Source organism: Mya arenaria, chromosome 13 (assembly GCF_026914265.1).
Source record: "Mya arenaria isolate MELC-2E11 chromosome 13, ASM2691426v1".
Taxonomy (NCBI): domain Eukaryota; kingdom Metazoa; phylum Mollusca; class Bivalvia; order Myida; family Myidae; genus Mya; species Mya arenaria.
The window spans coordinates 18,257,302-18,283,615 of record NC_069134.1 but is presented as its reverse complement, the minus strand read 5'-3'; the positions used below and the strand labels follow the sequence as shown (position 1 = coordinate 18,283,615).

The following is a 26,314-nucleotide window of genomic DNA, read 5'->3' as shown; positions in this document are numbered from 1 at the left end:
AAGTCCCATGCAGCAAAAAGTGATGATAACATTTTGTTCATAACAAGTTTTATTAGAGATTAAGTTCTGGAGTACTACACATTGTCCTAATGTGGTGAACATTTGTGCTCAGTCATTAAAAATCCTCTAAAGCATGATACTATCATATATACGTGAATATAATCATGGTTTTTGAGTGACTGATAATGGAAAATGCTGCTTTAGATAGCGATCCCGAAATATGGTTGTCACTCTTGCTAGGCAGGTTACATAAAATGAAAACTGTTCAATTTTAATAATTTATTAAAGTTCTAAGTCATGAAGAACATGTTTCAGTCAGTCAGTAACTACAAATATTTTTCTCATATTTGATACAAAATCCTTTAAAAGTCAAAATAATTAGAATGTTAGCTAGGTTTTTAAAGGACAGGGTGTCAAGGAAGAAAAGGGTAAAACGTAATGGGCTGTGAACACTTTTATGAACTTCACCAAGCATGTTAAAAATTGAAGGAATTTTAGGTTTAAACCATCAAATACCGTATATAAAGCAGTATGTATTTATAATTCTAATCACATATTTTTGAGACTAATATTTAGTCCATAAAGGGTGCATCAACCTTCCATAACTCTTTAGCTAAAACCCTAAAATAATGCAATCCTTATCACTATTGTATGTATGGATTACAACCACCGTTTATCAGCCTCACGGGCACAGTTTTTATATTACACTGGTAATCATCATATATGATGTTGACATGTTCAAGGAGCGAACTGCGGGTCTTCTGTATCCTCGATCTGGCTGAACGCTTCATAGATGTTGGCAGCCAGGGTCTTTGTCTGCTCAAGTAACAAAAGTTCCTAAAAAGAAAAAAGTTAATATGTAAAGAAACAGAGTTGATTTATACCACTGTACCACTCACGCACAACATTTAAAGGATTTTTCATGAGAAAGAAAAATAGAGAGGTCAATATAAAAGAAAAAGAATGTAAATATAGTCTTTTACCTGCACTAGTGGGTTTGGAGCATCACTGCCTAGCTTGAACAGAAGGCTGTTAATGTATGGTATAAGTTTCGCCACAGGTACCGACACTTCATGCAAACTGGAATATACAGATAATATAGCTTTATTATTGTAGTGTCACACCTGCAAGCTGCAGGCCTCTTAGATGTAACTTAAGAATATTTACTTCGCCCATAAATGAGCTTCTTATTCTGTAGAACTTAGTGCCATTGCTTGGTCGCCCAAAATTCTTTCAACATTGGCTCAATATTTAGAGTGCAAGCTTATAACTTAATTACCTGTATTCACAAAATTTACTCTTGTGAAAACCAGGGCAGTCTTTGTAAAAAACTACCACAACGGGCATCTGTAGTGCTGTTTTAATGCAGAAGCATTAATATACCGGTAATTTCAGTGATGTTTTTATTTGTTTCACATGGTAATTTTTCAACTTTGAGTTTACACTACAGACATATGAAAACATACTGCATATATTGTTCTCTGTCATATATTTAGCACATACAGAAAGGTAGAAAAAATGGTTTTGTTATGCGGTAGATACTGAACAATATTTTAACAAAAGAAAAAAATCCTGCCTAGATTTCTGCAAGGAAATAGTACCTGGTTTTGCTGAGAGAGATTTTAGACACGTTTTACAACATAGTAGGCAATCTCGGTCAATATTGGCCAGGTTTTAAGATGAGAAAATATGTGAACTTTTTTTAAATACAGTAGGCTTCAATATTTGCAGAGAGAGAGCAAACATTTTATTATCAGTAAGTTACAGTGCAAAAAAACATACATAAAATTGATGGAATTTAAAAAGTGTTTTGTTTGCTGATCGATTAAGAATTTGCAAATAAAGGGACCAAAAATCCTTGAAGATAAGACATTGTTAATAAAATTTGTTTTCAAAATAATGTTTTGCTTAATTTGGTCGATCAATAATGCTCTCTCTCAAAATATATTAAATCATTTGAAAATCTAATTCTCTGTCTTCTATGTAAACTTAACAGAAACATACTGTAGTATTGTGGACTCTGTTTTCTGTAAAGGCTTGTAGTGCTCAGCAAAGTAGTCTTGCAGCTTGGAAAATCCTCGATCTAATGCAGAACCCAACACTACATGAAAATCACCACTAGAAAAAAAAGCAGCAAAGTTTTGGAAGAATATTGTCAGAGGCAGAAGCAAATTATTTTCTCGCTAGGATAAGCCACACCAAGTGTTTGTTTTGCTTGAAAGATTTAATGCATCATTTTCAGAAAAAAGCACATTTATTTGAGCGACTGCTCCTGTTTTTCACCGTAAATAAATAGTTATTAGTCAAATAAAAAGTTATTAGTCAAAAAGGTCTTCTGACAACATTTGAAGCCATATTGTTTAACAATGTTGCACTTAACGGTGCAATGTCAGTTGCAGTTTCAGGAGGCTGACATAGATGTATACTTATACAAGAGGGCAGTCGAGTGAATGCAATGCTTGTTCCTGGTTCTTGACTGTTTAGTCAGTCAAGGGGCATAACTCAATAATTATTTAAGGCCAGATTCAAACACCTTGTTTGACATGTGCCAATTGTCTCTGGCAACATGTGTACCAAGTCTCATTTGAAGGTCTTCAACATTTTTTTTAACTGTGCTAAGGGTGAATTGTTTTAAATGTTGACAAAGTCAATGACAACACCAAGTTTTTCACAATAGAACCAGGAAGAAAAAGATATAGTTGTCCAATATTTCGTTCTAAATATCTACTATTTTGGGAAAATGGCTGCTCTTGAGCCCATGGAATGAAAAAAGGAGATTTTTTACTTAAAAACAAAAAAAGCCTGCTTGTTAAAATTTCTTTCTTCAAAATTCTGTCAAACAAAATCTTATTTTGGTCTGGCCTTAATATAATATTTGTACTGACAGATAAAAAGTGTACTTAATAATCATTTTCCTGAAAATTTAACCTTTTTTGCTACAGGAAAACACCAGAAATACCAAAAATAACTGTTCAATTATCTGGACAGGTTTATAAAGTGTACTACCTTTCCAATATATCTTTGGTTTCTTGTAGAAGTTTACTGTAAGTTTCGTCTTCTATATTTGATGTCTGAAAGTACAAGTTAATATGTTTTTACACTTAGGCAATCAAAATATTTGGTTTCCCAATAATGTTTTGTCCTCTTAAATATGATACAACACTTTATTATAAATTATGTATCTTCTTTAGAAATAAGTATTATAGGATGTCAAAGTGGATCACCCTGCACAGAGGTGGGTTTATCCTTAATGATGCAGTGAATACCCAATTCTTCAAACATATCCATTTAAAATATTTGTTTATGAGAATGGCATAACATGCCTGTGAACAAGGTTATCTTTAATTCGATGATCTCCCTATCTGATAGTTTGGTAACAAAAAGCAATTAAGAGTTATTTAAACTGTCATTTATTTCTTTGTTTGTGATAGTTTGTGAAACAATTTGACTCTCACATGAGTGTAGGAGTATCTGAAAATTTAGACAGTGGTTGATTTTAAACCCAACATAAAGCAGTGGAGCAGACTTTGGATAGGTGCTTGTCTCCTTACCAACTGCTGGAGTGTATAAGCCCTACCAGAGGTTCATACCCTTAGCTTCCCAAAACAGACAACAATCCAAGTTTCTGCCAAGGGCTATTCCAGTAAAACATATAACCCACGGAGGGAAGGCAATTATTTACATAGTATATGAGTAGGTGTCTTTTTTAGCCAATTTGAACCCTGAAAGAGTAAATTTGCTTCTGTGGGGGGGGGGGGGGGTATATTTTAAAAATGCCTTCCCTCCGGGGATAATATGTTTAAATGGAATAGCCCCAAGAATTAAACAGACTTGTGAGCTTAAAGCTGTAATTACAAACAAGATAAATTTAATTAATTTAAAGCAGGTAGCGTATGTTTGGTGTACCTGAATGTCTGTGTTCCAGCATATGAGAAGGTCAGTGAGGGTTGCGGTGGCCGGTAAGTGGTGTTCCCGCTCATGGCCATTCTCCACGCGCCCTCTAATGTCCTTCAGCATAGTCTCCAGGTTACCAAGTGATAACTTTTCTTTTAATGACATACTGGAAAGAATGGTGGAAAATAAGGCCACTGAGTGAAATTAATCAAAGAAATCATTCTGTATTAAATCCCCTTCGTCTTTCATTTTTTTTAGCACAACTGTACAAAATACATGCCAATGATTATCAACAATACGACTATGTATTGTGTTAATTGATATAACATAATGCCACAATAGAAGTTTCATTCTCACTCAGTAAACTCACATTTCCTTACTGTAAGAAGTCAGTGTCTTCATTATAAAGTCAGGAAGCATTCATTTTACATCACAATGATGAACAAGTCAATGAATGAAAACTTGCTAGGTATGCGACACATGATTAAGAATAATTTTCCTTGGTGGTAACCAGCCATGCATTCAGGAAACATATTTGCGGCAAATGTTTGCTGTTTGGTTCCCTGCTTGCAGTGTATGCGCTGCGATGCAACAGGGATGAAAAACAAATAATTTGCTAGCACTTGGTAAACCCTTGCCTTTCTGAATGCACTGCTGTTTTAATTGATGAAGCTCTGGATGAGGATCTAATCACAGACCCCCCTGATCAAGAATCTGAAACACCAACAACTTGGCCATTTCTGTATAATACTTGTATGTTTATTTACCTCATTTTTAGTCATTAAACACCCTTCATTACATTGTACCTTTTGGTTTCCTTGAACACAGCTTCTTTAACCTTTAGGACTAAACTTTCTAAACCTGGAATGAACACAGCACATATAAACCACATTGAAACAGTAAACATTGTACAAGACTGTCTTACTGGTATACCAGTGTATAAACATGGAATGAACATTGAACATATAATCTGCGTTGTTGTATACCAGTATATACATTCAAACAGTTAAGTTTGCCATTTCATTTCATACCAAAAAGGAGATATATGCATTATTGCAGCATTAATGTAGATTAAAATTAGTGTAAAATATACAGATAATAATTCACAAATAAGTCACTTGTCTATCAGTAAAGCATCGACTCGATCTATTCACCAAACTAATTGCCCGAATTTTTAACTATGCAGGAGACGTTCTGGGTTTTGTTTAAGGTAATGCAGCTGAAAGAGTTCATCTACAATTTTGCAAACATCTACCCTGGTACTCAGTGTCAAGAAGACAATAAAGATTTTATCAACGTAGAATACCAGTGATTAAGTTTGATAACAATTAGATTTATGACTATAATTAAATACTGGGTAAAACTGTTGTTGTGAGTCAAGCATTCTTATGAAACCATAGTAAAATATAAACTAGTAGAAAACCTCTTCATGTCTGCATCATTATGTATTTATTATATTTTTTAGCATAAAATGTGTGTATTGTGTTAGTGCCACTTTTTGTAGCAATTGTATATATGTACTTATTTGACCAGGTGGGTCAATGACCTTCTTGGAAATAGATGTTCTGTTTTGTTCAGTGATTTAAGAGTAACTTATACATTGGAGGTTTCAATTTGTGTGTTTTTGCTATAATAAAAACAGAGGGGTAACGTTATACTTAGTTCACTTATTTCTTGCCAGAAGATCCAGCACACTGTCAGTGTGGCTTTTATAATATTCCACTTATGGTATCTCACCTTTATCAAAGAACTCTCTCACTAATCCCAGATATCTCTCCTGCACTTCAGTCGGGGTCACGGGAAGCATGGTGTTGGATTTCTAAACAGAGAAGCATACAAAACTTACACTACATATTTTTAAAAGCTAAGATACATGTTAAGCATAGTACTGCTATCATTTATGGCTCTAATAAAAATAATTAAAATTCTCATTAAGTTGAAAACCGAGAAAGTGTTAAACGGAATCAAATGATATTAGCACAATGCTTCTCAATCAGTAATTTCAGTTATAGCATGCTTAATACTGTACTATACTCGCACCATGTGAGATGGATACTGTACCATGTTCTTGTGTTGCCGGACATTGTCAGCGTACATGTAGCCTCCGATGATATTGAGTTGAACCCGCAGCAGCAAACACATGAGGCAACAAGCATACACAGTACATATCACACGTGTTATACCTGAAATACACCATTGTCAAGTGTCCGCTAATAACTCATATACATACAAGCTCTCTAACATTTGCATAATTTACTATACAAGACATTTTAATATTACAATTACTGAATTAGAAATCTTCAGCATACTTACTTAACAGCTTCAAATCTTCCCAATGTTCAAGTTTATTTTGTGGACTGAAAAAAAATGTTGAATATATGTTAGTGAAAATCTTAAAGTCACAACATTACTATCATTTTTTACTTTGACTGTGTGTATAAGCTTACAATACAGGAATTTGCTCGCATGCACTACTGCGTTCATACAGCATAAACGCAAGAAAAAAAGTGATCAATACTTGTATTTACATTTTAAATAATTATTCATTTCAATTAAAATATAGCAGTATCTTCTGCTACTGAGTACCTACTTGTTCTTTCAGAAATGTAACTAGAACATACGTTTGTATGAAAGAAATGCTAATTTTTGTTAAGTAGTATATCATTGGTTAAATGACGTCGCACTACTCCAATCGGAGCACAATATTGAAACAAACAATGACATCATAACTCTTTGCGTATAATACAATATGAATATCAAGTTTTATCTATACAAAGGACTAGGGGAATGTAAATATATGTAAATAAAAAAATGATTTAACTGTAATGATCATTTGGTAAATTTAAGGTAAGTATATGATTAATTTGGCCTTCTTCTCACAAATATGGAACTTACTTTGATTTCAAGAGTTCTGTGATCCTCTCTGTATTGAGCAGAGCCACTAACTTCTCTCTTAATGTTGGAAGCATTGATAGAACTGAAAATAACCACATTAACTGTAGTATTTTTTCAACAAATTTATAAAATAGATTTACTTCATGACTGGTTGAAAACTGAAAAGAAAACAGGGAATGACTCTTTGCAGCAATAACTTAAAAGCTGCAGTCTCACAGATTCACTGTTTTTACAACTTTTTTTTATTTTTTGTCTTGAAATAAGCAAATTTTTGCGTAAATATTTGCAAACCAGTAGTAATAGACTGCTGACAAAAGATCAATTTGCAGATTTTCATATTTCTGTTCGAAAGTTAATGTAATATTTGTGACTCCATGACATTCTGAATTCAAAACCATGAAAACAAAAGCCTACCTGTCATATTGCAAGTCCTCTGATTACTGTCAAAGTGATGCTGTCTCCTGCAAATTGTCAAAGGTCAGTAATCATTTGATTCAGAATGTTCTTACAAGAACAATTCAACATAGAGAACACAGAGAAGCAGTGAAGCTCAAGTATGGCATGAGTATCAAAACATGGCATGTCAAATTGATTGTCCAGAGCTTTGTAAAAGTTAACATTTCAAGTATTTTCAACTTTTAATTTATCTAAATAATATTATAAGCACATTTAAAAATATTTCATACTTTAAAGTTAACACCAATGCATTTAAGTATGGTGTTGACTTTAACAAGGGTTTAAAATATTGACGCAATCTCTGTCAAAAGTTATCAATGATCCAGTCATAAACCCAAAATTTACCACAGCTGAAACGTATATTTTATTACAAACTATATGTTCATGTCGATGTAGCATCATTTAAGTATATATAATATAACAAATGGACTACATTCATGAAACTTAACTATTCTAACAACTATGAATTAATCAATCATTAGCAATACCGTGCTTGCTCTAAGCAATCAGCAGTCTCCTTTTCCTGGAACTCCTTTAGTTGATTGGAAACATAGCGGTACAGGTGATGTCCGCCTAAATCATGATGAAAATTGAATTAATATCAATACAGCACATAGTCGAAATAATTGTATATTTGTATTTTTTACAATTCTTGACATGGCAAATCCTTCAGGCATTGGAAGAATCCTGTATAACATGTCTATTATTTTAGACTAGGAGGGCACACATCCCAAACACTTTTAAAAAGTGGATTTTTTTTCCTAAAATAATACTCCATTCTATATAAAAAAATCACATAAGGATGTAGAAACAGACCAGTGATAATGGTTTGATTAGAAAAGAAAACAAACTTGCATGCAAAACTTGATTGGTAATAATGGGACAAAAGACAACTCATCGAAATGAAATTACGATTAATAATTATGCATCTTTATTTACCACTTAAAAGCTACCAAGTTCTATTTTTTCCGATGTTTTTTGGAACAAGCAACTGACATATAGTAAGCATGATTTTTATTTATAAATATTTTAATGGTTAGTGAACATAACTGAGTGGCCTCAACGTGCACGTGCCCTGTGACGTCATTCCCCATGTGCTACATTTTGACCTTTTTGACAGTTAAGAACAATGCATGTAATTTTTTAGAAAAATACTTAACGGAACAAAATGGAACCTCTTTGCTATGGCAATAGGCTATCTGTATTAATCTAATTGCTGAAACATTGATCACAGTTACACTTGTTTCAACAGGTGTTCAGAATTTGAGTAGTTTTGTTTGGACCATCAAACAGTATCGACTCTTTACTCGTGCACACTAAATAATGAATATTTGGGTAAAAACTGTGATTTGTACTGCAGCACACAATATAGTCGCACATATGTCATATACACATGTCACTAAGACAGAAAGTTCCAATGACATGTGTGCTAGTCGGTGAAAGCTAAATAGAAAGAAATCGTGCGCATAGCCGTTCCTACAGTTTTAGATCATTACATACCGTAAAGAAGAACTCCTGTGAAAATAAGCTTCTTTTTGTGACGTTTGATAAACTTCCATACTCTGCCAAACATTGCAAAAGCGAATAAAGAAATGTACGAAATGTACAAATATTCTGCTAGTAGGAGTTGTGCAAGGGAGGTAATTATGTCTAAAATGTACACGAAACAGTACAAACAATTTAAGGTTATAAACAACCAGAACGATTGATGGAATCCATTGATTCTTGGCGATTGTATTCCATTTTGTGAAGAACATAATGCTATAATTTAATACTTTTGAAGAACTATTAGATTCTCATCCGGTATAAAATAATGAAGATTACTAGCGCGCAACCTTTGCATTGCAATCACACACTTATTGTTACATTCATGTTTAATCTTATATTCTCTTTATTTCCACCCGAGGGTGATTTCAACATATACAATATTTTAAACAATCACAATTATACAATATATACATCAATACAAACATGTCATGACAGGCTATATATACATACAGAATTAAATAAATGCAATTTATTAGTTATTAAGATATTTATATATATATGGTAGCATGAAATTGTTATAAGACAAACGGAAACAGATACATTAATAATAAATAAATAAATATGAAAGAATAGCGTATAAGGAGAAAATAAATATGGCAATTACAGTTATAACGGAGTAACAGTTATTTGAATGGGCCGAAAATAATTATGCCCTTAGGTTAAATCGCTTAGTTAGTGTTGCTTATGGTTGCGTCACTCAATTATTTCACAAAGGGAAGCAGCCACAAAACTGCATACGTCATTGATGTATGTTTTTTCTTCACTATGTCCCAATGTATGTAATGTCTGTTCACATAATAGATGCGTAACAAAGTCTTGCGTTGTTGCTGGACGTAATGAGGGATAGCAGTTAAGAAGTTTGTTTCTGGCCTCATAAGAAATTGTACACATGGCAATATAGTGAACTCGAATGTCATCTGTCTCTGTTTCACCATGTCTGCAAATAGTTCGATTCTGGACACGTGTGTCCGTCAAAAACCGCTGTGGCGTCGTATAGTTCGACGGAGGATTCGGCGGCGGCCCAAAGAGCGGATCTGCGTATAAGAGGATGAACCACTTTAAACCGGTCAAAGTCCGGATCGCAAGCGATGCGGGTAAGCCATTGTTGTTTGTGATATTCAACCACACGGCTATTGACTAGACGTTTCCAGGCTGATTTGGGCGGGAGAGACGAGGTATCCTTGTATAAAGTTAGGTATTCTAACAGGTCATACTTCTTGATAATGTTGCAGAGATCTGGTATTACACCTCGTTGGCCGATGGTATTGCGTATCAGGAATAGATTGAGTCTATAGTCAAATATTTGCTTGGTTAAGTTATGTGTTTTCATGCGGCAAAGTTTATGGAAGAACATTAGTTTTCTTTTGTCAATATGGAGTATCATTGGGTACCAGCCAAGAAGCCCCAGTGCCATGTCAGTACGAGTTCGTGAGGGCATATTTTGGCACATTTTCGCTGCTAGCCTTAAGACGCGTTCTATTTTCAGAATGTCAATTTGCGTAAGAGTTGACCATAACTCCGCCCCATATAACAGTGATGGAACAGCAATCTTTTGCACTAAATCGGATAGAACTAGAGGGTTAACGTCGAAGTTCGAATCACAAATTGTCATTAAGGAAAATATTGAAGCTCGTCCTTTTCTTGCTCTTGCTTCAACAGCAAGGCTGCATTTGGACGATTTATGGAGAACTAGTCCTACGTGAGTTGCACTTTCTGATTAGCGAAGGACAGTTTCGTTAATCAGTACAGTGTCATTACAGCATCTGCTTTCTTTGAATACTAGATAGACACATTTCGTTTCATTAAGTTTGTAGCCCCATTTATTGGCATACTCTGTAACAATGTTGATCTGGGCCGGAAGTGATGAATACGGATTTTTATACAACATAAAAGATAATGGCCAAGATATAACTTTTGTTCAAATAGAGTATACGTATAAATAATAATACAATAATAATAATAATAATAATAATAATAATAATAATAATAAAATGACTTCATTTAATCAGATCAAATATCAGGCAACATTTACAACAAAACCAATGTTGTTAAACTTGTAGTGATTCTTTCTGGATGTCAGCCCAGGTGAAACATAAGGTATTTTTTGTAAGTTTTTACTGGAAAAAAATGTGAGACACTAGTCATCATATGCCCCGACTCGTGGCAGATCCGATATATAAATGAATAAATAATCATCGTCACGTGGTGCTTAACGTATTTTACCGTTTATGTCCCTGTTTACTGCACAACCTATACCCGCATACATTGGCGGTATTATGGGTTGACTCCACCGCAGCCCTCCTTCCCCCGTCCAGTACTAAAGAGGGCGTGGAAATTTACCTTCCTCAGTTTTTTAGGTGTAAAGCTGTAGATAATAGTCGAAAGAGTGCCTGCATCGATTACCGACATTAAAACGTTGCAAAACGATTAGAAAGAAGAAAGAATGGCAAGTATGCATGCTACCTGCATGGTGCAGATGATGATCCCAAAAGACGACTCAGGGTCTATGTTTTCACCGAAGGTGAGAATAAATCAAATCAAATCAAATCGAATCTTATTTTCAGTCGGTATGAAATTTAACAGAGAATGTTTATGGCGCCGCCAGTTATATTTCTTTTATGGCACACGAGTCATCCATTTACTATTGTTGTTTTAAAGATGAAACAAATCTTACAATGAAACTTTTTGTTTATTTCTTAATTTTCATTCGTTTAAAAAGTCAGGATGGAATGGCGTCACTATGATTTATTCCAAGCAGTGTGTGCGTGAACGTTATTTTCCAACACTGTATCAAACCTTGTTGTAGTATTTCTTTAGACCTTGCGGTCAAGGATAACCCGTGGAAGTGCAAGCACTTATTTCCAACGGGGTCCTTTGTTTTTGCTGAAGGGACAGAAAGCTGAAGAGACGGTGGTGGGATACAAGGATACCTTGATGGTAAAAGGATTTAATCCACTGTTATTTTTTTTAAATAAACAACCGAAAAACATTCAAACAAAAAGTGTCCTAACTTTGCCTCGCAGGAATGGGCAGTGTAATCCGAATAATTGGTGTAAAGCAGCCTCATTTTGGTGTCTTGACGGATCTTGTTGTGCATTTGGAAACTTTGGAGTTTATCCTACTGCACGTTAGTCAAAGAACACGTACGTTTTAATTTTTTCTTTGTTATTGTTGTAATATATAACTATAATTATGAGCAAGATACTTAAACAATGTTTTCTCCTTAAGGCTTGCTCATTATATTTAATATAATTTTATTAAATAAGTGCTGACAAGAAATTTAATGAGATTCCCTTTCGTACACATTTCCTTCGCCCCAGGCGTAAAGTGCGACCGGTGTAGGGATCGAGGCCACGACGATTGGAAGACACGTGCAAAGATGATTTCGTCACTCATGACTTTTACTTTTGACACCAGTAATGTAAACCTTTCAGAAAATTGCACTCTGTGTCAGACATTGCGAAAGTTCTGTGAAAGTGTTTGTCATTCGGACCCACAGTCTGCACTACGTTGACAGACCCAACCTATGTAGTGCAACTTGGTATACATTTCCAGTTTACCAGAACAATCCACAGATGATGTGCATAGCAATATTGCTGATAACGTTTACTTGTCGTAATAAGCCCCTTTTTTACTTAAAAAACCCAGACAATCATGAGAATTGGTATGAAGCGCACTTGTTTAGGCAAGCTGTACTCTGATCAATCTAGTTTGCTCTATAAGTTGAATCCGCAATACCTAAGCTCAGCATCCAGAATAATGCACAAAATGTCCCACAACCAAAGGGACCCATTGAAATAGTTTCAGTGTACTTTCACAGATTATCCTTAATGCATGATGATAGATCTGAATTATATACATGTATATACCTAATTAATAAATGATAATAGATCTTTTCATTGTCTCTTTTTAGACGATAAGCATCAAGTGACTGTGAGTACCATTATGGCAGATGTGAAGAAGCTCGTGTTTTCAATCATACGTTTCCTACAGGATCAAAGAACAAGCAATACATTAGAGGAGGAGCAAGCTGAAAGTCTCGAAGGTAGAAATGTACATTATGTACATACTGTAAATAAAGAAATGATTATTTTTCTTCCCAAAATGTTCTTTACCTGCTGTGCATTTAAGCCTTAAATAGCTTCATGCATTTCAGACAGTATTAACAGAATGAAATTCATAATGCAGGCTTTTTCTATAGTTTCCACAGGTCCAACTATCAGACCCATTCCCGTAGCCAAATAATTGATATCTATCCCAATCTGGATGAAAAATCTTGATTCTTTACTCTCTTGGTCTGTTTACCTGTATTGGGTGTAATTGTTAAATCAACATCCTAAAAGTTTTCGGGATTATTGAAATAAAAAAAGTTGGTTTTCATCACATTCAGAGAATATTATGCAATATAAACTGGCAGGGCTCAAATTTAGCACTCGCACACTCGCAAAATGCTAGTGAAAATTGGAACTTGCGGGTCGAGTTTTAAATTTTGGGAGTGAAAACTCTTAAATAATAACAACTTTCAGTTTTCTAACTCTCTTTTTCTAGTAAACACACATAAAATGATGACATTTTCCAAAGAGTGTTACGCTAAGCGCTTGTTGTAGACATTGTTTCTTGGTGTTCAGATTTTAGGCGACAGTATTTGGCTAATATCTTTCCAATGTTGAGATGCAGCCCATTATCATGGGAAGCCAATGAAAAACATAGGGGTGAACAAAAATAATGCGAGACAACTTCAGAATTTGCGAGTTGGCATTTTAAGCACTCGCAAAAATTTGCTAGTGCAATTTCAAGCGCTGACTGGCATGATTTATTGCAATAGATATTTATGCTCACACAGATTGATATTTCAGCTATTTCAGATCTTTGAAAGGGAAAATATTCTAATAATTTCCTCTTTTGCAGGAAACATAAAAGCTTTTTCTTTTAAATGTAAAATTTTCCAATTTTTATGAACATTCTGTTCAACATTTACAGTGGCTATACAGTGTCTAGAATCTTCATACGGAATAGACACCTCTGATGAACAAACTGTAGCCAAGTACCAAGTGCAGAAAAATCTACTTGATTTATTCAACGCTCAGCTTAGTATAGAGGTAAACATTTTATTAACATTTTCATAATGTTCATAAAGTCATTGATTGCTGCTTTGTACTCTGATTGTTTAACTAAAACCTTTTCATACTAAAAATACATTTAAATGCCATTGTTTTGTGACTGGGTATTGAATATAAATCTGCTCTTATACTGTCTTGCTATTGAGCTATGTTTTATACCAATGTGGTAGAGTGTCCGCCTGCGGACTGGGAGGACATGGGTTCGATTCCTAAAAGATGCACATAGCAATTTGTGCAATCCATAACAGTTTTAATGTTTTTTCACTCATATTTGCCTTCTTTCCTTCTGCGAAGTGAAGATAATTTAATTATTATATTGGATTCCATTGTTTTTAAGGTTATAGTTCACATGTATGACTTTATGGTATACTTTTATTTTTGTCGTAAGCACTTAATGCACTGAAATTGAAAACCTCTTGCAAGGTTTGGTTTATTACATTACATGTTTGATTTGCAGACAGATGCAGAGTTTTCTGAGTTGTCGTTGCATGAAGCCAGTCCTGAAGAAAAGGAGCAGGCAGAGGTCCTGAAAAACCAGGGTGGGTGAATTGTATAGTAAAATGCTTCCTTTATCTGTTTTGATAGCTGTTATTCCGCTTTTTCCTAAATACTTAAATGTATATATATCAAGCACTTTTTTTCCAACAATCTTTTTCAAAATTGGTTGAGCTTGGTCAGTTATTGACTAGGTATGTGATATTTTTCTCTCATTGACATGGAATAGCATTACTTACCATTATTCATTTATCACTTTTTTGTTCTTGTATGTTTTTTATTTAACAAATATATTTACCAATTTCTTTTATCTGTACGCCAAACCCTATTGGATGGTTATGGCCTTAGTGTTATCTTCACAAGAAATCCAGTCTTAAGTGCATAACTAAATGCTTGTTTATTTGTGTAAACGCTTATAATGAATCAAATGTATAGATGTGTAAACTGTTTTCTCTGCAGTTCACTATTCAGTTTGTTAGCCTTGAATGATGTACCAATTATTATTATACTCTCAGCATAATTTATGACAATTGATTGGGTGAAAATTGTCCCTTAAAAATAAATGATTCTGTCTATTCATTTAAAATGATACTATAATATAACATATTTACATGTACAATAATACAGGCATGATTCAAACATTTATAAGTCACTTATATCCATGTTTGGTTTCAGGAAATGACTTTATGAAGGCAGAGCAGTTCTCTGATGCTATTGAATGTTACTCACAAGCCTTGAAGTTGGACAACAAAAACTCTGTATACTATTGTAACAGGTAATAGTTTTTGTAAGATAAGACTCATTTTAACAAAATATGCTTTATAATCATACAATTTGTTTTTACACATACATTTTCTTTAAAGACTTCACTAGAGTTACTGGAGTTACTTACTAAAAGGTTAAATCATAACCTCTCTCTCTCTCTCTCCCTCTCTCACACACCAAATGCTCATCACTTTTACAAATTGATAATGTTATTGTTCTTGTATTTTTAGGGCAGCTGCATACAGTAAAATCTGTAAACACAAGCAGGCTATAGAGGACTGCCAGAAGGCTTTGATGATTGACCCACTCTACAGCAAGGCTTATGGCAGGATGGGGTATGTTCCTGGCACTTTAATGTTACAACAAGGCTTATGGCAGGATTGGGTATGTTCCTGGTACTTGAATGTTACAGCAATGCTTATAGTAAGATGGAGTATGTTACTGGCACGTTTATGTTACAACAAGGCTTATGGCAGGATGGGGTATGTTCCTGGCACTTAAATGTTACAGCAAGGCTTATGGCATGATGGGGTATGTTCCTGGCACTTTTATGTCACAGCAAGGCTTATGGTAGGATGGTGTATGTTGTTACAGCAAGGCTTATGGCATGATGGGGTATGTTGTTACAGCAAGGCTTATGGCATGATGGGGTATGTTGTTACAGCCAGGCTTATGTTGAGTTATGGCATGATGGGGTATGTTGTTACAGCAAGGTTTATGGCATGATGGGGTATGTTTCTGGCACTGTAACTGTTATGTTACAGCAAGGCTTATGGCAGGATGGGGTATGTTCCTGGCACTTCATTGTCACAGCAATGCTTATGGTAGGATGGGGTATGTTCCTGGCACTTTAATGTTACAGCAAGGCTTATGGCATAATGGGGTATGTTCCTGGCACTTTTATGTCACAGCAAGGCTTATGGTAGGATGGGGTATGTTGTTACAGCAAGGCTTATGGCATGAGGGGGAATGTTGTTACAGCCAGGCTTATGGCATGATGGGGTATGCTGTTACAGCAAGGCTTATGGCATGATGGGGTATGTTGTTACAGCTAGGCTTATGCCATGATGGGGTTTTCTGTTACAGCAAGGCTTATGGCATGATGAGGCTATGTTGTTACAGCAAGGCTTATGGCATGATGGGGTATGTTTTTACAGCAAGGCTTATGGCATGATGGGGTATGTTCTAGGCACTTTAATGTCACAGCAAGGCTTATGGCAGGATGGGGTATGTTCCTGGCACTTTAATGTTACAGCAAGGCTTATGGTAGGATGGGGTATGTTCCTGGCACTTTAATGCCACAGCAAGGCTTATGGTAGGATGGGTTATGTTGTTACAGCAAGGCTTATGGCAGGATGGGGTGTTCCTGGCACTTCATTGTCACAGCAATGCCTATGGTAGGATGGGGTATGTTCCTGGCACTTTAATGTTACAGCAAGGCTTATGGTAGGATGGGGTATGTTCCTGGCACTTCATTGTCACAGCAATGCTTATGGTAGGATGGGGTATGTTCCTGGCACTTTAATGTTACAGCAAGGCTTATGGCAGGATGGGGTATGTTCCTAGCACTTTTATGTTACAGCAAGGCTTATGGCAGGATGGGGTATGTTCCTGGCACTTCAATGTTACAGCAAGGATTATAGTAGGATGGTGTATGTTCCAAAACCTTCAATGTTACAGCAAAGTTTATGGCAAAATTGGGCATGCTTCTGAACCTTATATGTAGTAGTATAAACTTTTGGTGTTCTTCGATCTGTAATATACCTAGAGTCTATCAATCCCAATCATTTTATTTAGGCATGTTTGCATATAAAATACTAACTGAAACATTGTGATAAACTTTAAATTCAATTCTTCTAAATGCAATTAACAAGTTTTAAATCGCTTCACAAACTACAATATATGTTAAACCACTAACAGATACAATGTGTTTACAGAATAGCATACACAGCCCTTGATGACCATGAAAGTGCATACGAGTGTTATCGGAAAGCCCTTGAATTAGACCCTGGTAACCAGAGCTACCAAAACAACCTGGAAATTGCTGAACAAAAATTGCAAGAGAGTGCTGCCAATGTGAGTCTTATATACTAGTGCAATAAAGGAAGCTGTGTCTACTATGAAATTGGTCTAAAATAATGTCAAATCTTCCAGTGAGAACATAATGTTTACCTCACCTATATGAGACAGAAAGGTTACTTTGATACATATCAAAGCAGAATCTGATTTTCAGAGTTTAGTCATCTTTAAGAAATGCTATTTCAGAACTGGTATACTTTTGCATGTACTGTTTCTTTTTAACCAGGTTTTCAACGAAAACCGGGTTATTAGAATGAGGTTGTCGTTGGGTGGGCGGACGGGCTGGCTGGCGGGCGTCAAACATTGGTTTCTGTTCAATAACTTTAGTTAGCATTGATAAATATTGATGAAACTTGGTGTGTAGGTAGCTTATGGGAAGAGCTAGCTTGGGATTGCTTTTGAGGGGGATGGGGCTAAGGTCAAGGTCACTATTACTTAAAATAGAAAAAATGGTCAAGGTCGCTGTTACTTTAAATAGAAAAATGGTTTCTGCCCAATAACTTTAGTTAGCATTGACCGATATTGATGAAACTTGGTGTGTAGGTAGCTTATGTGTAGAGCTAGCTTGGGATTGCTTTTGAGGGGGGTGGGGCTAAGGTCAAGGTCGCCTGTTACTAAAAATAGAAAAATGGTTTCTGCCCAATAACATAAGTTAGCATTGACCGATATTGATCAAACTTAGTGTGTAGGTAGCTTTTGTGAAGAGCTAGCTTGGAATTGCTTTTGAGTGGGGAGGGGCTACGGTCAAGGTCACTATTACTAAAAATAGAAAAATGGTTTCCGCCCAATAACTTTAGTTAGGATTGACAGATATTGATGAAACTTGGTGTGTAGGTAGCATGTGAAGAGCTAGCTTGGGATTGCTTTTGAGTGGGGAGGGGCTATGATCAATGTCACTGTTACTTGAAATAGAAAAATGTTTTTTGCCAAATAACTTTTGATAGCATTGATAGATATTGATTAAATTTGCTGTGTGGGTAGCTTATGTACAGAGCTAGCTTGGGATTGCTTTTGAGGGGGGTGGGGCTAAGGTCAAGGTCACTGTTACTAAAAATTTAAAAATGGTGTCTTCCCAATAACTTTAGTTAGCATTGATAGATATTGATAAAACTTGGTGTAGGTAGCTAATTAGAGTAATTTTCAGTTACGTATCTTTTTTGATAAAAGTAAAGATAAAGTCATACAACAAATTAATTGGCTATAATTTCTGATTGCCCATAACAAAAACCTGGTTTCGTCGCATTGCAGGGCTTCTAGTTTCTGCTCGTATTCAAAGTTTTTCAGGTTATTTTATACCCTTTATTTGTTTCTATGATAAATATATATGAATGTTTCAGTTTGAGGTTGAGAAATTAAATAATTATTTTGAGACATTTAGTCACCAGGCCATATCACACACAACTCCCAAGCAAGACCACTAGCTGGTTGAATTAACAAAACATTTATCATGAATATTCTTTATACAGGTTCTGATTGAATCTATCTTTGTGTTTCAGAGCGGGTTCAACATGGGACTGGGCGGAGGAATGCCGGGTATAGGGAACTTGCTGAACAACCCAGGCATGATGCAGATGGTGAGTCCTTGCTGGCCTGCTTTCCATAATGTTTATTCTGTTACAATAGGGACTTGCCCTGCAAGTTTGTGAGGTTTTTATAACATTGAGACTAACTTTTCTGGTAGACACAATTGGTATCATTATCTTAAAAAAAAGATATTTGGAATTTCCTTAAGAATTTATTGTTTTGTTTTATGTTGAAAATGATCAGCTTGGTAAATCAACAATTATGATAATAAGGTATGCTTAGCTTAAGGTCTATTTTGAGGATTACCTGGTATGCTAAAAATGTAATATTTACCAGTGTATGACATCAGTTCACTATCATCTTGTCTAAAGAATAAGGCTTATATTTGCAGGCACAACAAATGATGACAAATCCGGACATGCAGAATATGTAAGTTCATTTGGAACAGTCCTATCACTCTATCATTTGTATATTTTATCTGGTATTTAAAGATGGTAGGTTTAAGGTTAGGGTTGATGGTGTATGAAAACACTTGGTTAATGCACAAGTCTGAAGGCTTCATGAAAGACATTGCACAGACCAAATGTTTTCATACACAGATGGATGCCATCCCTAAAATATATTTAATGATCATATTTACGCTAATTATTTGTAAATATTCATTTCGATAATCGTGTTACAACAGTAAAAAAAGTCATGCCTCAAAATGAAGCAGTGTGTCAGTGACTATTTTTTTCTTTGACATTACATTAATTTTACTACATTATAATGCCATGTGGTCAAACACTGTTTAAATCATTTAAACAGTGCTAGACCAGATGGGAAGTGTATTCGTTGTAGTATCAGAGATGTTTAGAAGATGTGCATGTCTGTCCCTGATCATCTTTACTTTAATTTGAGATTGAAACTTGAACAGAAGGAACATAATATTGATTTTTTTTCTGAGATGAAGTGCTACACCATATGTATTGTTTCTATCTCTGGAGAGTTGAGGAGTCCCTCACACAGTGAACATTCGGATACAATGTAAACATATATTTCCCTATTTCAGGATGGCAAACATGATGCAGGGTATGGGTCAGGGTGGTGGCAGTGGTGGAGATTTCAGCTCAATCATGCAGATGTAAGTTCATTAATATAAATGTTAGATTTCTGCTGCAATAATTTGATTCATTGTGCTCTACTGTCAAACCTGTATTAAGTGGCAATCTTTTAGAAAATGTCAAAGAGGCTGCTTAAGACAGGTGACCACTTAACCTAGGTGGGAAATTTCTGTCACTTAAGCTTTTAACAGAGGTCTGTTATATATCTTATAAATATAATGACTAATGACTGGCACTTCAATTACATTGTATAAGGTTTCCTTATCATCTGTTTCTGTTATGTTCAACCTTGACATTTAAATAAGTATAAATAGAAATGTAGATAAAATAACTTTGTTCCAAAGTTATAAATAGAATAGAATAAATGCATGTTCATGCATATACATACATTTACGCAGTTGTTCATGAATACACACACAACTAAATCATCAAGTTTCACTTATGCTCCTACAAATATAAAGTAAGATTATGGTAATTTTCAGGTTTTGAAATGAACTGCCAGAGGAAATGTTTTTATCATAAAAACATCATGATGATCCTCAACATGCATAGCCTATTTCATTCCACTTTTACAAAGCTGTAAAACAAAATGCTAACACTTTATACCACAGGGGTCAGCAGCTGGCCCAGCAGATGCAGTCCCAGAACCCTGAACTAGTCAACCAACTACGCGAACAGATGGGCCGGCCTCCAAACCCCCCAGGGAATGACCAGGACCCCAACAACGACCAACAACCACCACCACCTGCAGGTAAGTTCAGTTGAAGGGAAGGCAAATCATTGTTCGGATTGAGATTAAACAAGTATGAGTATATTATAAAGTTACAAATTGACCTGTGTTGAATGTTTGTGTGAAATTATGTATTTTCGAAAGAAAGAAAATAAGGTATTGTCATAGTCATGTAGTTGTTAGTTCGTTGCCCATTGCGTGCAAGAACTTCAACTAAGGCCACAACTCAAAAAAAATAATTTAAGATTTCCAATTAACCTTCATCAAATGAGAAAATGCAAAAGACAAGTAAAGCATGCGGCATAAAAATTGTTGAGTTTTTCCACTTTTTCAACTGATAAACAACTGGTGAGCATTAATAATTTGCTCCATGTGCTTTTGTTATGTTGTCTGTTGTTGTATTGTTTTTTAAGAATAAATCCCAGTATATTCAAGCCTTGTTGTGAGATCAGTTTAGTGATGCAATTCTAAAATAATTGTTGAAGGTATTCAAATGGAACTGAGTGTACACATTTTAGCAAAGGCAGTATGGTTATTTTATATGTATCAAGGGCCAATGATCTACCTTTAACAATTGTTGAATGATGCCTCTTGACCAACTAGCAAAACGACTTGGACACGTACATGAAACAGCTCGTTTACTTCCTCGCAATCAGACAAATCATTTAAATACAAACTGGTATTTAATCATGATAACCCCCCCCCCCCCTTGAGATCGTAAGGTTTTTGTAAGTTTTTTTCCTACATTTATTTGTTCACTTGTTAAACAGATGTACACATTTACACATATACAGACATGTGTGAGCAGTTCAAGAGATCATGTTTTGCTTGTTAATTTCAGATGGTCAAGCATGATGTTACGGGGGATGGAACAATCTATCACCAAGCACAACAACTCTTCATATACCTGGTGACCAACCCTCCAGCCATAGGACCAACCATACAGCTGTTGTTTTGTTATCAATGCTGAACTTATCAAGTGATCCTTTGTTTTTAAAGATTAATTGTTGTGGAGAACTATTGTGCTCGATTTGTTAGTTGTTTATGTGTATGTTTACTGGGAAAGTACACCTGTGATTTTTTGTCATTAAAATATTCTAGACGATGCTTTTAATGCCATCTAATGAAAGTAGGGATCAAGCTTGACTTTGAATACAAGGATAATTTTTGACACTACGAATACTTTACTGTTCAATCCAGGGAAGGTAAAGTTCAGATTTAATTTTTAAATCGTTCTTCTGGACATTTGCATTAAAAATAGTTAGATGAACCTGGATCTATTTGGCTGAAAAAAAAATCGACAGGTCTAGGCCATCTGTCTGTTATCATTTTCTATAATGGGTAAAAATAAAAACTCCGTACAGTTAAATAAAAAAAAAAGTTTGACATTTCCGTGAGACTTCTTCCAGTCTCCTCCGAGTTCTGCTTGATTCCTTGCCAAAATAGATTGTAAAAGGGACTCAATCATGACAGACAATGACAAAATAAATTTGGTGTGAAATGTGAACAAAATGCTTGATTCAAAGATATATCATAATCAAAATTCAAATAAGAGCTATTTTTTTTTTAAATGTGACATGATGCTTTTTTCTCTGAAACATGCAAATTGTTTGATTTTAGGCTTGTATTTACAAAACTTTATATCTGCAAGCTGCTATTTGGTGTAACTTCATTAATGTTAATAAAATAATTCAATTTCAACCAAATAAAAAAAGTTTCTGCCATCAAACAATCTGTGAATGAGTTCCTTGAACTATACTTATTAAAAATCCTCATGTTCACTGTGTAAGAATGTCCATATTTACAAATGGTAGTAGCACTAGTTAATATACATATTGTATTAGTGTCTATGTATTTGTGCTGTTAAATGTCAATAAGTGAATAAACAGATTGATTTATAAGTTTAATAGTCTCTTGGATGGTGTTGTACATTTGATTCTAAACTGTTATGCTAAAAAGCTGTAAAATTGCACATTACATGCTCTATTTTTGCATATTAAAGTAATCTACGAGTACATGCTTGTACAATATTACTTCCTTTGCCTCAGAAAACTTAACGTGGATCTATATATTCCCCATCTTGAGTAACATGTCTGTTGTCAATTGTAGGTAAGAGATGGTGAGAGTTTGAAATATATTTGTATATAATGAACAGGTAACTGAAATACCTACCAATAAAGATTATAATTTATACAAACTTGGAATTTATCATCACAATCAATTGTAAATGGTGATATGTTAGTTTTCAGTATTTAAGTGTTCATAGCTTGTAAATTCATGCATTTAGTAAATTCAGTAAATTAAATTATGACTTTAGTGGTTGTTTATACCTTTTTTTGTTATTGGGTCTCCAGTCATTGCATGATCCAAGATCACCTTCCGGCGATCTTTGCGCCCAGTTATGATTGGTATGGCCTCAAGTTATTATTTAACCCAAGATCACCTACAAGAGACCTTTTACCCCAGTTATGATTGGTATGGCCTCCAGTCATTATATGACCCAAGATCGCCTTCTATGGACCATATACCCCAGATATGAGTTGTTTGGCATCCAGTCATTATATGATCCAAGATCACCTTCTATGGACCATATACCCCAGATCTGAGTTGTTTGACCTCCAGTTATTATATGATCGAAGATCACCTTCTATGGACCATATACCCCAGATATGAGTTGTTTGGCCTCCAGTCATTATATGATCCAAGATCACCTATGGACCATATACCCCAGATATGAGTTGTTATATGATCCAAGATCACCTACTATGGACCTTATATCCCAGATACGAGTTGTTTGGCCTCCAGTTATTATATGATCGAAGATCACCTTCTATGGACCTTATACCCCAGATATGAGTTGTATGGCCTCCAGTTATTATATGATCCAAGATCACCTTCTATGGACCTTATACCCCAGATACGAGTTGTTTGACCTCCAGTTATTATATGATCCAAGATCACCTTCTATGGACCATATACCCCAGATATGAGTTGTATGGCCTCCAGTTATTATATGATCCAAGATCACCTTCTATGGACCATATACCCCAGATATGAGTTGTTTGGCCTCCAGTCATTATATGATCCAAGATCACCTTCTATGGACCTTATACCCCAGATATGAGTTGTTATATGATCCAAGATCACCTACTATGGACCTTATATCCCAGATACGAGTTGTTTGGCCTCCAGTTATTATATGATCCAAGATCACCTTCTATGGACCATATACCCCAGATATGAGTTGTTTGGCCTCCAGTCATTATATGATCCAAGATCACCTACTATGGACCTTATATCCCAGATACGAGTTGTTTGGCATCCAGTTATTATATGATCGAAGATCACCTTCTATGGACATTATACCCCAGATACGAGTTGTTTGACCTCCAGTTATTATATGATCCAAGATCACCTTCTATGGACCTTATACCCCAGATATGAGTTGTTTGGCCTCCAGTTATTATATGATCGAAGATCACCTTCTATGGACCATATACCCCAGATATGAGTTGTTTGACCTCCAGTTATTATATGATCGAAGATCACCTTCTATGGACCATATACCCCAGATATGAGTTGTTTGGCCTCCAGTTATTATATGATCGAAGATCACCTTCTATGGACCATATACCCCAGATATGAGTTGTTTGACCTCCAGTTATTATATGATCCAAGATCACCTTCTATGGACCATATACCCCAGATATGAGTTGTTTGGCCTCCAGTTATTATATGATCGAAGATCACCTTCTATGGACCATATACCCCAGATATGAGTTGTTTGACCTCCAGTTATTATATGATCGAAGATCACCTTCTATGGACCATATACCCCAGATATGAGTTGTTTGGCCTCCAGTCATTATATGATCCAAGATCACCTTCTATGGACCTTATACCCCAGATATGAGTTGTTTGGCATCCAGTTATTATATGATCGAAGATCACCTTCTATGGACCATATACCCCAGATACGAGTTGTTTGACCTCCAGTTATTATATGATCCAAGATCACCTTCTATGGACCATATACCCCAGATACGAGTTGTTTGACCTCCAGTTATTATATGATCCAAGATCACCTTCTATGGACCTTATACCCCAGATATGAGTTGTTTGACCTCCAGTTATTATATGATCGAAGATCACCTTCTATGGACCATATACCCCAGATATGAGTTGTTTGGCCTCCAGTCATTATATGATCCAAGATCACCTTCTATGGACCTTATACCCCAGATATGAGTTGTTATATGATCCAAGATCACCTACTATGGACCTTATATCCCAGATACGAGTTGTTTGGCCTCCAGTTATTATATGATCGAAGATCACCTTCTATGGACCTTATATCCCAGATATGAGTTGTTTGGCCTCCAGTTATTATATGATCGAAGATCACCTTCTATTGACCATATACCCCAGATATGAGTTGTTTGACCTCCAGTTATTATATGATCCAAGATCACCTTCTATGGACCATATACCCCAGATATGAGTTGTTTGACCTCCAGTTATTATATGATCCAAGATCACCTTCTATGGACCATATACCCCAGATATGAGTTGTTTGACCTCCAGTTATTATATGATCCAAGATCACCTTCTATGGACCATATACCCCAGATATGAGTTGTTTGACCTCCAGTTATTATATGATCCAAGATCACCTTCTATGGACCATATACCCCAGATATGAGTTGTTTGGCCTCCAGTTATTATATGATCCAAGATCACCTTCTATGGACCTTATACCCCAGATATGAGTTGTTATATGATCCAAGATCACCTACTATGGACCTTATATCCCAGATACGAGTTGTTTGGCATCCAGTTATTATATGATCGAAGATCACCTTCTATGGACCATATACCCCAGATACGAGTTGTTATATGATCCAAGATCACCTTCTATGGACCTTATACCCCAGATATGAGTTGTTATATGATCCAAGATCACCTTCTATGGACCTTATATTCCAGATACGAGTTGTTTGGCATCCAGTTATTATATGATCGAAGATCACCTTCTATGGACCATATACCCCAGATATGAGTTGTTATATGATCCAAGATCACCTTCTATGGACCTTATATCCCAGATACGAGTTGTTTGACCTCCAGTTATTATATGATCGAAGATCAACTTCTATGGACCTTATACCCCAGATATGAGTTGTTTGACCTCCAGTTATGATATGATCCAAGATCACCTTCTATGGACCATATACCCCAGATATGAGTTGTTTGGCCTCCAGGTATTATTTGATCCAAGATCACCTTCTATGGACCATATACCCCAGATACGAGTTGTTTGGCCTCCAGTCATTATATGATCGAAGATCACCTTCTATGGATCAAATACCCAAGATATGAGTTGTTTGGCCTCCAGTTATTATATGATCCAAGATCACCTTCTATGGACCTTATACCCCAGATACGAGTTGTTTGACCTCCAGTTATTATATGATCCAAGATCACCTTCTATGGACCATATACTCCAAATACGAGATGTTTGACCTCCAGTCATTATATGATCCAAGATCACCTTAATGGACCATATACCCCAGATATGAGTTGTTTGACCTCCAGTTATTATATGATCCAAGATCACCTTCTATGGACCATATACCCCAGATATGAGTTGTTTGGCCTCCAGTTATTATTTGATCCAAGATCACCTTCTATGGACCATATACCCC

The 26,314-nt window shown here is 35.5% G+C and overlaps 2 protein-coding genes across 4 annotated transcripts in view; one reads left to right on the top strand and one right to left on the bottom strand.

The window, feature by feature from the left end:
- Positions 1-264: 264 nt before the first annotated feature.
- LOC128213373 (peroxisomal biogenesis factor 3-like) overlaps positions 265-26,314 on the bottom strand; it is a 246,858-nt gene continuing 220,808 nt past the window's right edge. The window contains exons 2-14 of one of the 3 annotated variants that reach the window (XM_052919017.1): positions 8,746-8,854; positions 7,734-7,818; positions 7,204-7,250; positions 6,790-6,871; positions 6,208-6,251; positions 5,935-6,077; positions 5,632-5,713; positions 4,701-4,755; positions 3,907-4,060; positions 3,007-3,071; positions 2,005-2,118; positions 984-1,080; positions 265-837 (exon numbers count right to left, since the gene is read on the bottom strand). In XM_052919017.1, coding sequence (XP_052774977.1) covers positions 739-837; positions 984-1,080; positions 2,005-2,118; positions 3,007-3,071; positions 3,907-4,060; positions 4,701-4,755; positions 5,632-5,713; positions 5,935-6,077; positions 6,208-6,251; positions 6,790-6,871; positions 7,204-7,250; positions 7,734-7,818; positions 8,746-8,818 — 1,140 coding nt within the window. In that variant the 5' untranslated portion in view covers positions 8,819-8,854 and the 3' untranslated portion in view covers positions 265-738. Of the gene's footprint in view, positions 838-983; positions 1,081-2,004; positions 2,119-3,006; positions 3,072-3,906; positions 4,061-4,700; positions 4,756-5,631; positions 5,714-5,934; positions 6,078-6,207; positions 6,252-6,789; positions 6,872-7,203; positions 7,251-7,733; positions 7,819-8,745; positions 8,885-26,314 lie in introns of those variants that run through there. The other 2 variants (XM_052919016.1, XM_052919019.1) reach the window with 2 other exon arrangements.
- Positions 11,860-22,623, top strand: LOC128213376 (small glutamine-rich tetratricopeptide repeat-containing protein beta-like). Its single transcript, XM_052919024.1, has 12 exons — positions 11,860-11,936; positions 12,707-12,838; positions 13,774-13,892; positions 14,371-14,452; positions 15,084-15,183; positions 15,404-15,508; positions 17,111-17,249; positions 18,749-18,826; positions 19,168-19,205; positions 19,828-19,899; positions 20,491-20,630; positions 21,451-22,623. The coding sequence occupies exons 2-12, from the start codon at positions 12,739-12,741 to the stop codon at positions 21,462-21,464; spliced, it is 987 nt and encodes a 328-aa protein (XP_052774984.1). The 5' UTR covers positions 11,860-11,936; positions 12,707-12,738; the 3' UTR covers positions 21,465-22,623.

Excerpts from the sequence above, each read along its gene's own strand:
- LOC128213376 (XM_052919024.1), top strand. The coding sequence starts at position 12,739 with ATGGCAGATGTGAAGAAGCTCGTGTTTTCAATCATACGTTTCCTACAG. Across the intron at positions 15,509-17,110 it reads AAGGCTTATGGCAGGATGGG|AATAGCATACACAGCCCTTG; the intron begins GTATGTTCCTGG and ends ATGTGTTTACAG. Across the intron at positions 19,900-20,490 it reads TTCAGCTCAATCATGCAGAT|GGGTCAGCAGCTGGCCCAGC; the intron begins GTAAGTTCATTA and ends TTTATACCACAG.